The sequence below is a fragment of the Dermacentor albipictus genome, unplaced genomic scaffold, assembly GCF_038994185.2.
Source record: "Dermacentor albipictus isolate Rhodes 1998 colony unplaced genomic scaffold, USDA_Dalb.pri_finalv2 scaffold_11, whole genome shotgun sequence".
In the NCBI taxonomy this organism is placed as follows: Eukaryota; Metazoa; Arthropoda; class Arachnida; order Ixodida; family Ixodidae; genus Dermacentor; species Dermacentor albipictus.
The window spans coordinates 13,432,952-13,451,275 of NW_027225565.1; the positions used below are offsets into that span (position 1 = coordinate 13,432,952).

Here is an 18,324-nt window from a genome sequence, read left to right on the forward strand (position 1 = left end):
CCCTTTTCTTGGAATCCAGTCGGTTATTTCCCTCCTCATTATGTGCCCTGCCCATGCCCATTTATTTTTATTGATTTCAACTGAGACGTCATTAACTCGCGTTTGTTTCATCGCCCAATCTGCTCTTTTCTTATCCCTTAACGTTACACTCATCAATCTTCTTTCCATAGCTTGTTGTTTTGTCCTCAATTTAAGTTGAACCCTTTTCGCAAGCCTCCAGGTTTCTGCTCCGTAGGTGAGTACTGGTAAGACACAGCTGTTATACACTTTTCTCTTGAGGAATAATGGCAACCTGCTGTTCATGATCGGAGAATGCTTGCCAAACGCACCCCAGCCTATTCTTATTGTTCTGATTATTTCAGTCTCATGATCCGGATCCGTGGTCACTACCTGCTCTAAGTAGATCTATTCCCTTAACACTTCCACTGCCTCGCTACCATATTCATACTATCAATCACGTGATGGAAAAATATGCGGAATAGAACCAACCCCTATATATAGCTTTCATTGATAACGAGAAAGCGTTCGATTCAATCGAAACCTCAGCAGTCATGCAGACATTACGAAATCAGGGGGTAGACGAACCGCATGTAGAAATACTGAAAGATATGTATAGCAGCTCCACAGCCACCGTATTCCTCCATAATGACAGCAGCAAAATCCCAATAAAGAAGGGCCTAAGGCAGGGAGATACGTATCTCCAATATTATTCACAGCGTGTTTACAAGAGGTATTCAGAGACCAGGATTGGGAAGAATCGCGGATACGAGTTAATGGAGAATACCTTAGTAACTGGCGATTGGTTGATGATATTGCCTGCTATCACGCTCAGGGGACCAATTGCAATGCATGCTCACTGACCTGGACAGGCAAAGCAGAACCGTTCGTCTAAAAATAATTATGCAGAAAACTAAAGTAATGTTTAATGGTCTCGGAAGAGAACAGCAGTTTACGATAGGTACCGAAGCACTGGAAGTGGTAAGGGAATACATCTACTTAGGGCAGATAGTGACCGCGGATTCGGATCATGGGACTGAAATAGTCAGAGGAATAAGAATGGGCTGGGGTGTAGTGTATTTGGATGGAATTCTGAGAACATGAACAGCAGGTTGCCTTTATCCCTCAAGAGAAAAATGTGTAACAGCTGTGTCTTACCAGTTCTCACCTACAGGGCAGAATCTTGGAGGCTTACGAAAAGGGTTGTACTTAAATTGAGCACGACGCAACAACCTATAGAAAGAAGAGCGATGGGAGTAACGTTAAGGGAGAAGTAAAGGGCAGATTGGGTGAGGGAGCAAACGCCAGGTAATGACGTCTTGGTTGAAATCAAGAAAATGAAATGGGCACGGGCAAGGCATGTAATGAAGAGGGAAGATGACTATATGGTCATTAAGGGTTACGGACTGGATTCCAAGAGAAGGGAAGCGTAGCAGAGGGCGCTAGAAAGTTAGGTGGGCGAATGAGATTAAGAAGTTTGCAGGGACATGGTGACAATTAGCACATAGTTGCAGAAGTATGGGAGAGAGGCCTTTGCCCTGCAGTGGGCGCAGCCAGGCTGATCATGATGATGATGATGATGATGATAATCATAAGAGGAAAGTTCTGTGCTCCGTTTGCTCTGGTTCTTTGATCGCTAATGGGCATGCCTCTCTGCAGCAGTTGACTGCACGCACTGCGAGCCATTGTCCAGTGGACCACCCGCTTCCGCTCAAGGTACGCCCTTTGCTCGCTGATTCATTCCACAAACTTCAGCGCAATGATGTTTCGTGCTGAGCGACATTGAAAAAAATATAGATAGCAGCGAAATATCGAGTACGACCTAAATGGGCAATTCAATTTTCCCTGTTTTCCAAGCGTATACGATAGCACCTCCTATAGGTCTTTAATTCTTTTCTTTCACACTTAATTTGATATCTGCCCCATTGTCGTTAGTTTTTTTTTCTTCTGATATTGTCAATGCTGACTGTATGGTTATTTTGTGGTGACTGTGCGACTTATGTTCCTGCTTGTGATTGCGAGCTAGTTATTTAAGCTACAATGTATGCGCAAAAAAATAAAGGTATGCGATATTTGAGTCAATAATTTCTTAATAAGAGTGCGCACTGTAAATCAATGTTCCTTTTTATTGTGCTAACGAAAATTGTATGAAAGAAAAGCAACGTCGGTCAGCGGAATTGTTAATGCCACCAGCATAGTCGGCTGATTTTGTTTTCGGTAATAAAGTTTTCTTTATTATTTTTTCGTACATGTATGCACTTACCCTGTGTAGTTAAGATGGAAGGTTCGTCGCTCAATCCAGTCGCTCAATGCAGTAGCTCTGCTGAGGAACACAGACTTCTTATCCACAAAATTACGCGCTCATTCAGCTGCGTCTTCACGATAGAAGAAACCACCTTTTTTGCCCTGGAAGCCGACGTCACGTGAAACCGCGTTTACGATTTCGCGAGAGCGGCGGAATGCGTGGGCGCATAATACCTAATTTTTACGGCCGGTTGGACCTAACAGCTGTCGAACGAAGGCGCTTCCTCTGGAAATCGAACAGCTTTATCATGTTTCTTCACGTTATAAACAAGAACGTTGCACGTTAATTGTCTATATTTCAGTTTCTTTCGTGCCCCGACAAATCGTCGGCATCAATCGGCAATTAGTAAAACATTGTCAAGAAAAGTAATTCTATGGTGGTCGGAAACTGGCAATAGAAATCAATTTCTTCTTAGAGAATGACTGCGTTCGATATCGCAGCGTAGAGCGCAGGAGTGTTCGTTCGACACCCTCGCCAAGTCGATAAAAATTGGGCGCCCCGTACTGTCAGTCCATCGAGTGAATCGTGCCCGCCATACCACGCGCGGTTACGCGGGGACGTGACAAGTTTTGCAGTGGATGGACGTGTTTTTTGAGGGCTCCGTGGTGGTGACGAAATCATGTCTTCCTTGCGCATGCTTTGAGCTTGCTTCTGTTTTTCATTTGCTGGCTTTTTTTAGGCTCTAAATAATAATTGGGTAGGTTCGTCTTTTTTTCTCTTTCTTTTTTCCTGTGCGCGTGAGTATTTCGTGTATATTTGGTTTTGCAGGATAGTCAGAGCGTCCTTTCGCGCCATGTGCTTCAACATATGCAGCTGGTAGGATGTTAAGTCTTTATATCGATTAAATAGCAGCTTGGAAGTGGCAAGGCTAATAGTTTTTAGTGGTTTTACTGTGTGTGCTTTGGTAGCGGGAATATTGCTTTGGTAAGAATGTGTGAGCATGGCTGCGTGGTTGAACATATGCAAAAACGTGGCATACCTTAAGCCTGTGCGGCATTGATTGCTTTAAAAGGTTGGTGAGAATTACTTTGCGACATTTTAAGAATTTAGATACTGTACGTATTGGTTTTTGCTAGAAGGCACGTGCTCTGCATTATTATAGTGTTAGAGTATTTGCATTGGAAAAAGCCATGTAATAGACGTCCGCACGCCAAGTTTCATCCTAGACGCCAGCGCTCTTTTCTCCCCTGGCGGGACGATTTCACCCCCAACGGGTGTAGCTTTCTGCCGCCGCGTCCCTTCACGCGGTCGCGCCCGCGTTCGGTTCGGTTCGAGCTGCGCGCGAGACGTCTCTTGTTTACGACGGTGCCTTTTCGGATGACTGGAAATTATTGCTGTGTTGTTACCTGTCACGACAATAATGTAAACAGGAAAGGGCTGATGCCACCAGTGAAATTCTGGCAATTCACAAGAAAATGGTACGAAAAAAGCAGACGACAGACATGGATTACTGGAGTGTGCCGAACGAAGTAAACTGACAAACGAAGCGATCTCTTTCATTCATCACTCGTGTGTGCATGACGGTTTTTACATGTAATCCACATGAATTTCATGATTACTGGGTATATAATCTTGTTATTCAAATGAAAATTTTCAGTTGTTCGACCAGCGCTTCCCCTGTCTTCTTTCTCGTGTTTCGTTTGTGTGTACGCTGCCAAAGAATGGAAACCACTTGTGTTGCATGCGCTAGCAATGGCCGAAGTTCACGCGTGCCGAGAAATTGAACAGGTGCACGATGCATTGAACATGGCCGGAGTTCATTCCTGCATCACCACTGCACCGATCTATCGAGTTACGGGACGATACACGCCCGCGTCTTGGTCGCGTCGGCATTGCTGAAGCAGAAATGATTACTAATACTTGCAACTTCCGTCTCTTGAGCACTGTTAAAATATGGCCAAGCTATTTACATTGCTGCCTCTATACTATATTGTAGGCGACGTACTAGCTAATGTTATATGCGCATATCGTTTGCGATATGCGATATACGATATGCGATATGCGATATATTTCGTTTATTTCAGCCCAGTGTCGATGGAAGTCCATTGTCGCCATCAGAGACAACACGGATTTGTAGCAAACATTTTGTGGGAAACTGCAAAAATTGTCTTAGCTAACTCGCATCGTATGTGCCGGTGATTTTTCTAGCGGCACATGCGATGTCATTTCCAATTACCTGCTCAGTGACACTTACATGGCTAAGCAGACGCTGCTCTTTCGCCGCATTGCAGCTAAGAAAATAACCATCAAGCGTACTGATCTTCTTAAAGGCGAATAGAAGCGTGTACATCATCCTTCGAATAAAACGTCCACGCACACAAACGTGGGCACACACCGCGCGCGGTACGAAACGTGACCAAACATGCGCAGTGCAGGAGGCAATCAAGGCGGTGTGAACGAAAGATGGGAGAGGCCTACACCCGCTAGTGTATGTTTGCCCCACATGCGGCGGGGCAACATTGAAAACGAAAAAAAGAAACCGAAAAGCTGGTGAAATAGGGAGATACGCGAAGCAATCGCCGAACGACAGAAAGCAATCCGAGAACACAGGCAGGCAAAGAAGGCGGAGTTGCCGCAGGATGAAGGGGCCAGTAAATGTTAAATATACCGGGAGAAAAAGTATATTGATCAAATACTGGTACAAGCAAAGGTAAAAGGTGAAAGTGAACGCCGGTTGTCAAAAATACGTGAAAAAAAGAAGGGCTCACCCAGAATATTTTGGAACCACATAAAATTATTAGGCAGGAAGTCAGCAACAATACAACAACATATCCTGGATGAAGACGGCAACAAACTGAAAGGAGAAGCGGCATTAAACTACAACCGAAAAATAACAGCCGAATCTATCCAAGGCGATGATGAGGTTGTATCTGAAGAAAAAAAGAGCATGAAAGAGTACCAGATAGAAAAGGATCTGGTGCTGACAAATTTCAACTCGAACAAAGCCTAAGAGAAAATTTCAAAACGGACAGCAACAGGACTAGACGAGGTTCCTGTTAGGCTCATCAATGAACTAATCAACATCAACATCACACACGAAACTTGAATTAAAATCATCATCATCAGCCTGGTTACGCCCACTGCAGGGCAAAGGCCTATCCCATATTTCTCCAACAACCCCGGTCATGTACTAATTGTGGCCATGCCGTCCCTGCAAACTTCTTAATCTCATCCGCCCACCTAACTTTCTGCCATCCTCTGCTACGCTTCCCTTCCCTTGGAATCCAGTCCGTAACCCTTAATGACCATCGGTTATCTTCCCTCCTCATTACATGTCCTGCCCATGCCCATTTCTTTTTCTTGATTTCAACTAAGATGTCATTAACTCGCGTTTGTTCCCTCACCCAATCTCCTCTTTTCTTACCCCTTAACGTTACACCTATCATTCTTCTTTCCATAGCTCGTTGCGTCGTCCTCAATTTGAGTAGAACCCTTTTCGTAAGCGTCCAGGTTTCTGCCCCGTAGGTGAGTACTGGTAAGACACAGCTATTATACACTTTTCTCCTGAGGGATAATGGCAACCTGCTGTTCATGATCTGAGAATGCCTGCCAAACGCACCCCAACCCATTCTTATTCTTCTGATTATATCTGTCTCATGATCCGGATCCGCAGTCACTACTTGCCCTAAGTAGATGTATTCCCTTACGACTTCCAGTGCCTCGCACCTATTGTAAACTGCTGTTTTCTTCCGAGACTGTTAAACATTACTTTAGTTTTCTGCAGATTAATTTTTATACCCACTCTTCTGCTTTGTCTCTTCAGGTCAGTGAGCATGCATTGCAGTTGGTCCCCTGAGTTACTAAGCAAGGCAATATCATCAGCGACTCGCAAGTTACTAAGGTATTCTCCATTAACTTTTATCCCCATTTCTTCCCAATCCAGGTCTCTGAATACCTCCTGTAAACACGCTGTGAATAGCATTGGAGAGATCGTATCTCCCTGCCTGACGCCTTTCTTTATTGGGATTTTGTTGCTTTCTTTATGGAGGACTACGGTAGCTGTGGAGCCGCTATATATCCTTCAGTATTTTTACATACGGCTCGTCTACACCCTGATTCCGTAATGCCTGCATGATTGCTGATGTTTTCACACAATCAAACGATTTCTCGTAATCAATGAAAACTATACATAAGGGTTGGTTACATTCCGCACATTTCTCCAGCAGCTGATTGATACTGTGATTTTGGTCTATTGTTTAGTAGCCTTTACGAACTCCTGCATGGTCCTTTGGTTGAGTGAAGTCTAAGGTGTTCCTGATTGTATTCACGATTACCTTAGCAAATAATTTGTAGGCAATGGACAGTAAGCTGATCGGTCTATAATTTTTCAAGTCTTTGGCGTCCCCTTTCTTATGGATTAGGATTATATTAGCGTTTTTCCAAGATTCCGGTACGCTCAATGTTATGAGGCATTGCGTATACAGGGTGGCCAGTTTCTCTAGAACAATCTGCCCACCATCCTTCAACAAATCTGCTGTTACCTGATCCTCCCCAGCTGCCTTCCCCCTTTGCATATCTCCCAAGGCTTTCTTTACTTCTTCCGCCGTTACCTGTGGGATCTCGAATTCTTCTAGACTATTTTCTCTTCCATTATGGTCCTGGGTGCCACTGGTACTGTATAAATCTCTATAGATCGAACTCCTCAGCCACTTGTACTATCTCATCCATATTAGTAATGATACTGCCGGCTTTGTATACATCTGATTCTTGCCAATTCCTAGTTTCTTCTTCACTGTTTTTAGGCTTCCTTCGTTCCTGAGAGCATGTTCAATTCTATCCATATTATACTTCCTTATGTCAGGTGTCTTACGCTTGTTGATTAACTACGAAAGTTCTGCCAGTTCTATTCTAGCTGTAGGGTTAGAGGCTTTCATACATTAGCGTTTCTTGATCAGATCTTTCGTCTCCTGCGATAGTTTACTGGTATCCTGCCTAACGGAGTTACCACCGACTTCCATTGCACACTTCTTAATGATGTCCACAAGATTGTCGTTCATTGCTTCAACACTAAGGCCTAAGTAAATACTACGTAAAATACAGCAATCTATAGACCGCTCAGAATACAGCAATCTATCGACCACTCCGAATTGCTTCTCGGGCTGCTCCACGTGTGGTTCTTGTTTGCTCATTTGATATTTTGTGCCAGATATGATACCTGAGTGGTCAAGAGATTGCTGTATTTTACTTCTAAAGTTTCGTGTGTGATTCGGCTTGATTAACCTACATAAGGCAGCCTTGTCCCGGGAATAAACTTAGTTGTGAGTGGGGCCGGTCCTGTCGTTTGTGTTCTTCTTCAGTCCTGGTCTTCTGCGCATTGCCTTTAGTAATTCCAGCAAATACCTAGGGTGAAAGAATATAAATATATTGGTATATGGATAAGCGAAGGCAATAGATATATGTAAACACAGGGAAAACAATAACAGTAAAGGGGATGAGAAATGGTGCCATAATGAAGCACTGAGTGCTATTGGGATACAATAGGTACGGGGTGCTCCGGGGTATGTGGAAAGGCGTAATTGTTCCAGGACTTACTTTTTAAAATGCGGTTGTTTGCTTGAAATCAGGGATACAATCAGGACTCGATGTCAACCAAAGGTCAGCGGGACGCGTCGCATTCGGCGCTCACGGGAAGACTACAAATGTAGCTGTGCAGGATGATATGGGCTCGACAACTTCTGCAGTGAGGGAAGCTCACAGTAAAATTTATTATGAAGAGCAACTGAGGATTGTGGAAGAAAGTAAATGGACTGCTAGAGTGTTGAGGTATTTGTAGAGAAAAAAAAAACATTGATTAACAGTGAAGGAAAGGAACTGGCCATATTACCAGCAAGTATGCGGCCTGTGGAGTGAGCAACACAGCAATAAAGGACGTCAAGCGAAAAGTCAGAGAGGCTGAAACAATCTGGATGATGGAAGAGAAACCTGCCATGAGTAACTACTTAAGAGGAAAAAACGAAATCAGGAGAGGAACAATTTATGATAACTCATAGGGAAGCTCATTACTTTTCGAAGCGAGATCAGGATGCCTTACAACACGCACCTATAAAGCGAGCTATAAGAAGGGAGAATAAGCATGTCCTTGCTGCGGCAAGATAGGGAAATGATGGAGCATGTGTAACTAGCATGGGAAGACATCTGCCAACGGTCAATTTAGGCACCAATTGACTCCTTGAAGCCTTTAGGCTCAGGAGAGCAGGAGAAAAGTAAACATGTCCGCAATAGAGATTAGTAAGAGGCGATCGTAAGATTGGTGGAAAAAAAGCAGGGAAACGAAAAAAAAGGCAGACGTACAAAAACAAAGTTCACAATACGGGGTCAGAAAATTTGGTTATGGGAATTCATCGTGCTTTTTTTCTCGTTTTCCTTTTTTTTACCTAGGTAGCACAATAGGCAGTATAATAGCAAGATCTTGGTAGCGCAACCCACCACCCCGTTCCGAAAGGACGCTCATAAAATCCATACATCCATCCATCCACGTTACATATCGGCTTCAATGTCAGTCCGTCGGGTCGATATGATTTTCTGGCGCGTAGTGGACCCGAACGATGTAAGTGTAGCAGCAAAAACAATACGCCGCTGGTTTCGTGGCTCACGCACAAGAAATGGGAACTTGCAGCAGCGTGTTTCCATGAGCCGCTTCCTTACTGCAGGCTTCGCAACTTGGACCGCAACTTAGTTGCGGCTTGCGGAAGTATTTGATGTAGTAGTCTTCTCATAATTGTTTTTCTGCGACAATGCTAGAGACAGACTAACTATTTTCGTGGAAAGAATGCGAAATGTAAATACGTAGAAGTAACGAGATTTGCCTCAATTCGTCTGGGCAATGTGCTCGGTCGTTTCTCGAACGAAACATCGCCTTTGCTGTAGCGAGGTTCGCGAGGTGCCATAACAGACAAAGGCATTCAGACCTATCGCAGCTCCCATTTTGAGCGCTCACTGTTTTACCTGCAGGCGTTGACCAGCTGACGCACAATATCGGACCCTGCTGTGTGCACCCTGTCGCCGTAATGGATTTTCGCCTGACGGAACCTCGCCTGAGCCCCAGGCAGCAAGCGCTGCTACTGCGAGTTGGACTCGTCCTGTTTGTGGCGGCAGTGATTCTGACGACCCTGGTGCTGGTGCTGACGAGGAGCCACCACGCGATGCCTCTCGACCTGAAAGCCGTAGCGAAGAAGTCGCCGCATGGGGCCGCGCAACTGTGCAACACTACCTCCTGTCGCCTGGCAGCGTCGCTACTCAGGGCAAGCGCCCCGGGCTGATAGAATTGCGTTTACGCGCAGCGTGTAACGATTGACGCCAGTAACGATTACGTGCTGAGCGGTTTTTAGTTTCTCTGGAGGGAGGCAGCTCTGCACCATCGTGCGACACGTCAGATAGACAAGCTACAGAAATTCCTACTCCTTCATGCAGCGTAAAGTCTCGTGACATGATGAGGCACGACAGCGTCGTATCGGTCCGCGCCAATCCGCTAAACGAAAGAGAGAGCTCAGCACAAATTCGTGCGATGCGATTGTTGGAACCCGCAGGACCCCCGCCACAAGACTTTGCAGCTGCATATGTGCTATATACGTGATGACCATTGCATGCAGTCGGCCGTAGTTAATTAGTGGTATGCAGCTGGAAACAAACACGCTTGCTATATACGTAACTATTAGAGACACCTAATTTTTGCCTCGTGGAAGCCATCAGTTTTGCTTACGTTTATTTTAAATTACAATTAAATGGTGGAGTGTAATGCCCCGAACCTGTGCAGTTGATTATGAGGGACGCTGTAGTCGAAACAACAGATTAATTTGAATACCTCCATCCGGTTCTGTAGCATACACCTAAAGTTAAACTACGTTAGCATTTTTCGTGCTTCTCTCCTATCAAAAATACGACAGCTGCGGCCAGGATTCAAACCAGTGACCTCATTTATGCTTCCAGAAAAGTAAGCGTCATAGCCACTGACTAACCGAGGCGGGTCCTTTTTTGTTTGCGCAGCCTTATGTTGCAAAAATTTCTAGTACGTGCATGAATTCGCTAATGTCTTCCAAGTGCTACTTTTGGTGCAGAAAGGGAATCGGGATTTCAGAAGGCTCGTCGCAGGGGAAATACTGGAAGGCAGAATTTATTTTAGACTGGGAGTGTACAAAATCTGAATGCTAATCAAATAGCATTTTGTATTTGATTTGTATTCAATTCCAGAACCCACTATAAAATTGTGCAGTATTTTTTCTGTTCGAATATTTAAAAAGAAATTGTGGGCTTTTACACCACAAAACCAAGATGTGATTACGAAGCGCGCCGTAGTGAAGGAGTCCAGAAGAATTTTGACAAGCGGGAGTTTCTTAACGTCCACCTTAATGTAAGCGCACGAGCGCTTCAGCATTTAAGTCCCATCAAAATGTGGCCGCCACTCCTGAGGCTTAACCGATGAACTGGAGCTCAGCAGCGCAAAGCCATAGAACCATTCGGCTACCGGCGCATTATCTTAAATATAAGAAATAACAGTGGAGTCTCTAGCGAGACAAATCAATGCAAGTGGGGCTGTTCCAATTGATGCTGGAGCGAGCGAAAGAATGAATTCTAGTCTTATACATAAACTAGTCCACAGCTTTTTGCTGCATGAAGACCGCGACTGTTGAGCATAGGCACGGCGTTCAACTTCTGCTCGATAATTTCCAGCCATTTCATAAGGATTTCATTGTACTTTAAGCACGGAATGCAAATTTTATTTTACACTTTGTTTAGCAGTATAAAACTATTCTGTACTTGATTGGATATTCTACGGATCTATTTCTGGGATATTCGTGCTTGATTTGATCCATAAATTTAGTTATCTGAATGCCTTATTGGGGAAACGTCTTTCCTCATGAACGTGGGCCAAACGGCGCCGTACGTATTGGAGAGGAAGGCTTGTTGTCACGCAGATTATGCTGATAGAAAACATAATGAACGCTTTGTTAAAATTGTATGTCATGTTTTTCACTAATGTTATGCGTATGACTCTCTTACAACTTCAACGGACCAAACTCTTGCGCGCCATTTCTAAGAAGTGTCCTGCATTACTCCGATAATAAATCCCAAACTAATGTTTAATGATCGAATTGTACGCTAATAGATATATTGCATAACTATGTTTTGACGGATGGCAATGCTGCGACGCTTTACAGTGAAGCTATCCCTACATATAACACATAATATCCGTGATATTATAAAATTATGGGGTTTCACGTGCAAAAACCACTTTATGATTATGAGGCACGCCGTAGAGGAGGACTCCGGAAATTTTGACCACCTGGGGTCCTTTAACGTGCACCTAAACCTAAGTACACGGGTGTTCTCGCATTTCGCCCCCATCGAAATGCGGCCGCCGTGGCCGGGATTCGATCCCGCGCCCTCGTGCTCAGCAGCCCAACACCATAGCCACTGAGCAACCACGGCGGGTGCGTGATATTATAAGTAACGTGTGTGGACGTGTCTGACCAATTAGATGACACACTGTTTGATGAGGTGGTATTCATATAGTGTGCAGATGAATTACTGGCTCTAGAAACAGGCGTAAATTTACAGTTGTTTTTTCCGTAGAGCCATATTTCACATGACGCTGAGACAGCACCTAGGTCAGATTTCGGAACATCAAAGCCATTGGTTAAATGCTCATTCCTTGAAGCGTTAGTTAGCATCGAGTGCTACTAAGGTGGTAAAGCACAGGGTCCGAAATCGAGATTGAAATATAATAAAGATACGAAGGCTTCGGTATGCACCAACCGCTGCGGTACGACATAATTCATAGTGCTTGGTTTTGTATCGATGTTGTTAGCCAGAATTAATTGACAGTAACTAGCAAGAAAACTTGTAACTCTTTTCTTGTAGTTACACAAAATGCTACACCAACAAGCCCAAATGTCTACACTGATGAGTTTAACTCAGGTAACGAGACAAGGATGATGATTAAGCAGGCGCGTTTTACTGACAAGCGTCAGGCCACACAGTTCTTCGAACACTCTAGAAAGTGAAGCAAATTCAGTGAGCCAAAGACCACGTGCGAAAAGCTAAGTTGAGCTTTTCCCAGCTGGCTTTTAAACGTTACATATTGCGTCGAGCACGCACTTAGTGCCTTAAAAGCTTATCAAAACTGCGGTCATCTGTTATAGGAGGGATCAAGGAGTAAAGAGTCCCTTTCAAACGAAAAGCCGTACTGAGTTGTTATGGCACGATATTTAAAGAGATTTTGGAGAGGCAGCAAGAAAAATAATAATGAAAATCAACTACTCAAAATTATCAGTACGCTGAACTGGGCATGGCATGTGTGATCAAACATGGGTCGTTGCTTTTTCTCGCGTATTTATGCTTCTTCTCGCGCATTAGGCTTCCCCAATCACTGAGGTGCGGAAGGCAGCGGTGCTGCCACCGGTCAAACACAAGTGCAGGCACGACGTCATCGTGTAAGATGTCGATGTGCGAAAGCGCAGGATTCAATGCAGTGGTTGCATGCATGCTATGCATGTAGCATATAACAGCCGACATTAACCTGCTCAGACAAGTCGAGGATACGGTACGATATTAATTAGCAGCATTCATGTCACCTCCACTTAGCGAGCAGAGTGATGATAACCTTGGGACTAATTTTGTTTGCTTGCTTCTTTCTTCATTTGTTCGTTTCGGATGAGAGGTGGACACCTCAACGTCCGAGATTTTCGACACCTTTATGAAAATACGAAGAACATATAAGAAGAAGAACGCACATAAGAAGAACGCGCATATCAACCATATAATCTCACTATGAACTCGAGGAAACCAAAGCCAGATAGTCTTACCATCTTACCACCGCCAGTTTCCTGCGAGTATAGTCTTACTGTTGGTCGACGAGTACAACGGGATAGCAGGACCGCGATGCCTTACTTCTAGACCACTGAGTGCGCCCTACTCTGCCAATACTGCGCTCTAAACAAACGTCCTTCTCTATGGGCTTCTCAGAAGTTGCGACAGTTGCTTAATCTAGACGCACTTCTTACAAAGCCTCATTGCGTCCACTTCCCACTATAAAGCTGCACGATCACGCTCAAACTGGCTGCCTATGCCCAAAAGTAGTGGCTGATCTGCTTGCTTGCACCCCGCGGCTACCTAGTCGAGAAGGAACTGGCTGTACGCGTGCCACCTGGAAGAACCTGGACCCGTATGCACAAAACGTTTTTACGCAAGAATTGTTTCTAAAAGAAAATTCCATAGAATGCTGAAGCTGTACACATTATTAGCGAAGGTGACCGGCCAATCGCAAAGGGCACTTACGATCCAGAAGCTTTGTGAATTCGGCTTCGTGCTCCGACGAAGTGATGCTTGGTTGCCCACTGGCTAAACACCACCCCCGCGCGAATCACTATGCACCTTCTTGTTTTAATGCGTAATTATCTTTATGCCTACCCAATGAGAAAAACCGTCCGTCCGTCCATCCCTCCGTCTGTCTGTCACATAAGATGATAGCCGCTTTCAAGATAGAGCCCACAGCAGCGAGCGACTTTACCTTCATGCTGCCTGTCGTTTCAACCAGAACGAAGCTGCGACACCACAGCGCTCACGCAGCTCTCAGCCCACGCCGCCCCATGCCCCTTTTGCAGATCCCATCCAAATTACGGCCCTAGCGGCCGTGTCATACGTAGCCGCTGCCGGAGTACGTTTGATTACGGTTCGACGCGGATGGATAAGGCGCTAAAGAGGGATAATGGCTTATATTGATCGGAATCTCACCAGCGCACCTGGCGCCACCACCTGCAGTACTTTGCTTGCGTTATCAATTCACCGTGCGCCGTCGTCTGCACCAATTCGTGTCGCCGCAGCGCTGTCGTGTTTACTAGCCGGATCAAGTTTCATAACACTGATAACTACACCGTGCTGTGTGGAGGTGAGCAAGTGGCACAATACTTAATTACCTACAGGACACGGATTTGGCTTCAACATGGTGAACTGAGGAGTGAACATTTGTAATTGGGAGGTCTGTGTCGGATTACGTGATTTAATTATTTTAAGTGTCGCTACGGTGGAGCAATTGCCGGCAGCAACTGCAAGGCTAATCCCACCAGTAGCCTACAACAACTCAACTCAACTCAACTCAATACTTACGCATACATAGACAATTACAAGAGAAGCTTCTGCTTGAATTTTTGTATCTATCAGCTCTGCACTGGATGATTGGTGGACGATCAAGCAACCGACAATATCTAGACGCTTGTGCAAACAGGGTTAGTGAGCTTCTGCACGTTGTTTGCCAGCTGAAGTGCTGCCATTAAAAGTGCTTCCCACGTCTACATGCGTGGCAAGGTGGGCACGGACGTGAGACGCACTTATTCTTGCAATGAACGTGGCCATATATAGCGACGTCCATCTTTGCTTCCGTTGCTAATGCCTGAACTGTCGTATTTTATTACATAGCGTGATGTCAGTTGTAACGACGTTAGTTTCTAAGTGCTGTATCGCGCAACGTTTGTCTTTTGCTCGTAAGAGCTGTTTGCCATTGACCAGTCACCTTCTGTAATAATGAATGAATGAGGTTTGATTATTAATAGACAAGATATAGTACAAGGTAGTAAAACACAGGAGGAGGTCATGTGTATTGTGTTTTCTGACGTCATGTGCGACATCACGATTAGCTAGCGTCTACTCTTAAGACCACTTCAAGGGTAGGGACATTTTTTTGGCATACGGGCCACAGAACCAAATTCACAAAGCTTTTTGTTCGTCAGTGCTCTTTGCCTATAATTGGCTGGCCGCCTTCGGCAATACGTGCAGCTTGAGAGCTGTCATGTATTTTCTCCTACTAGCAGTTCTAGCGGAAGAAAGTTTGCTGAATACGAGCCCAGATACCTTTTTTTTTATGTCGCAATGGTGTACTTAATGAACCGAAGCTTCACGCACGAAACAACGAGCGAGCACGATCAGCCTTTTCTTAGCTGTCTTAGCTGTCTTAGCTGCTGCTGAAGCTGAAATCTTGAACTGATGTAGGGCGTGTTATCCGAACACCCGTTTGCAGGCTATGCAGGGACCTGTGTGGTCGTTACCATGTCAGTAGCAGTGCTAGAAGTAGTGTTAATGCTTGTGGCTAGGGCCGCCTGTAGCTGTCAGTTAGCAAAACGCGGCAGGACCGGTACAATGGGAGAGCAGGGCCCTCTAACGTAGACCGATTTCAATATGTTTTTGTGTCAAGTTCCTGACGTCAGACTTAGATAACCGCCGCCACAAGCATTGGGCAGTGACTCGCGGCGCTGTTTGAGCAGGTCAATGAAGCGCTCTCCTCGATTATAGAAGTCACTTTTGTTTGCTTTCAAAACGATTAGGATTGCCTTACTTAGAAGGTTTTTCTTGTATAATTGGCTGAGCAGTGGCGAGGAGCACGCAGAAGTGGAGAGAGTTTCGGTGGTGCCGGGCTAGCGCAGTGAAAGTAGAATGGTGCCATCGTCCGTGATTGGCCCACTTCTCTTCGATTAGCTTTCGGTACCTGGTAGAAAATTGCGGTGGTGTGAGACGGAAGAGTAAAAATGCACTTTAAACGGATGCTCAGCGAAGAAACTTTAGCATGCAGATGTCGCGTACGTGCTGAAAGGACTCGATAGAACCTATGCTGCCAAGAATTTTTTTTTATTGTACGCAAATAAATCCATTCACCTCGACAGCTATGAGTAGCCTGTACCAGAGCAATCGGCTGGCGGCCTTCTTCAACTTGTTACAGAACGTGGCAGTATCCGGCTATTAAAAAGATATCAATGTTGTTCGGCACAGTAACGCACCTTTAATGCGTATATGTTACTTTGACGCTATTAGTTTTCGCGGTTTTGTAACGTTGCATGACAGAGGTGCAGTAGGCGCAGCCCGAAAACTTTTCACCAATTGCAGAGGGCTGACTGCGAAAAAGGCTTCCCATCTGAAATAATTTTCCTTTGTTCGGTCTAATTAGGCTTAATCAGTGTGTACACGTCGTATCACATGAGCTTTCGTGGTTTTCCTGGCGTCGCGTGACAGACAAGGGAAGTGAGGGTGTCCCTAAATTTTTTCACCAATGGTGGAGGGCCGGTTGCAGAAATCGAATAGAAAAGTTTGGAATAACTTTACGATTTAGTGCCATGGGACATATTTCAAGTGGAGCTATGGCTGCGAAGTTAAGAATCAAACGGCTTCATTGACCGGTGTAATCTAGGATTCTAGGCATGGACAAGTTCGGCCCAAAGAACGGGAAAATAAGGCAGTGTAATTTCGCAAATTCTGTTCGTACTTGTACACTCCGTGTTGAGTATTTTTCTGTAGCGCATTTCTATCAGGTGCGCAAATCGATTCTGCCTGCAACATTTGACCTCTGCATACGCAGGAAACAGTGAGCGGCGACCCCTGCGACGACTTCTACGCGTACGTGTGCTCGGGGTGGCTTAATAGGCCGTCGTTTACCAGCACGCACGACGAGCAGGAGACGCGGCTGTGGTCACACGCGCGCTCCGGGCTCAAACATATGGCGCCGAGCACGACGACGACGTCACGCTTCGGCTTTACCGCAAGGTGAGACAGCGCTCGCTCATCACCTGTATTTCTTCGCTCACTAAAGATGTGTTCCAACCGTACTGGCTTTTGCGAGCATCACCCAATTCCTTTCCCTTTTCTGGTAGCTTGCCCGTAACTCATATTATAAAGTTATCCGTTCCAATGTAACCAAGCTGTTTGTTGCCCCTATATTCCTCCGTTTGTGCACGCACTCTCTAGTGTTGTACTTGGCGCAAGAAAAGAAATGCACTTAAGTTGATCAAGTCCCGCATTCGCAATAAAAAAAACGTTCATAAGCTAGATATGTTCCTAAGAGAAACTGCAAGTCAATTGGAATGATGGACATAGTATTCGCTATACGTTGGCCGGCCAATGGCGAACTGCTTTAACGCAAATTTGTGAACTATGTTGCTGTTGATCAACAGGCCCTTCAGGTCACTTTACTGCCCTACAGAGAGAGCTAGCGGATCAACAACAAAAATCACGCTGTCAACAAAGCTCATGACGGTTCAGGAATAAGCCTCCATTATTGCACCTTTTAGAGCAATAGCTCTACTACTCCAGGTGCAAACACAGAAAACGTCTATTTCCGTAAATGTGACCTTCAAGCTAAGCCAAGGTCAAACAGGGACTTAGCCTGCTTAATGCGTTGTGGAGTCAAAACGAACAGCGCCTCAAGGTCAGTCTTTCATGCTGCCACCGCCAGGGGCCCTGGCTCCATGAAACTTCGAACTTGCCTAACAACTTGGGTGCAAACTTGGATAACAAAAGCCTGGTGGCGCAAACCACCACGCCGTTCCAAAGGGGACGCTCACAGCATCCATCAATCCTTCACTGCGCGTTCGCGCCGGAATGCCGATGGCGCCGAGAAGCGTCTGTGTGTTGTCTTGTGCTTGGTGCAATTGTAGATATGGTAGTTGCTGCTACAAAAGTTCTCTCATCAAAGCAATGTTTTCGCGCTTTCCCAAAGCAAGAAAAATCGAGCTATCGCTCGACAAGCTTACTTCGACCGCGTTCAACCACGGCAATTTTTTTCTGCTGTGTCGTTTGGAACGGAAACGTAATAAAGCTGTTCAAGCTCGAAGGATATTTAGAAATCATTTTATACTCTACAGCAGTGCTTAAAAAGAGACCCGTGAAAAGCAATAGAGAACATATCGCCAAAGGAAGGGAATTACAAATAGTTTTTGCGAACTAACCGTGATGCGCAAAATATCCTCTAATTAGCCTAAGCCGTGACCTGAACGTGCGCCAGCGCTTTTCTCTACACTTTGAATCTCGATTCACTTAAGCTACATCATCGAACCTATATGAAAAGGAGATTTATATGTCCCACTTAATAAGTGAAACATACGTAGACCGAAATCAAACGTTATATAGTATTAGCGGAAAGAAGCTCCATCGAATGCAGGGGTAACGCTCAAGGACCGCTTGCTTAGTGGACTCTATGTAGAATGCGATTATAAGAGTATTGTGGCCTTATTCAGTTTTAATACTGCATGACTGCGAGGCTCATG

The 18,324-nt window shown here is 45.1% G+C and overlaps 1 protein-coding gene across 1 annotated transcript in view; it reads left to right on the forward strand.

The window, feature by feature from the left end:
- The window catches only part of LOC135914949 (endothelin-converting enzyme 2-like), a 69,014-nt gene that overhangs the window by 5,137 nt on the left and 45,553 nt on the right, over positions 1–18,324 (forward strand). Inside the window, exons 2-4 of the mRNA XM_065447881.2 lie at positions 1,657–1,713; positions 9,254–9,543; positions 16,641–16,825. Coding sequence (XP_065303953.1) covers positions 9,310–9,543; positions 16,641–16,825 — 419 coding nt within the window. The 5' untranslated portion in view covers positions 1,657–1,713; positions 9,254–9,309. The remainder of the gene's footprint in view (positions 1–1,656; positions 1,714–9,253; positions 9,544–16,640; positions 16,826–18,324) is intronic.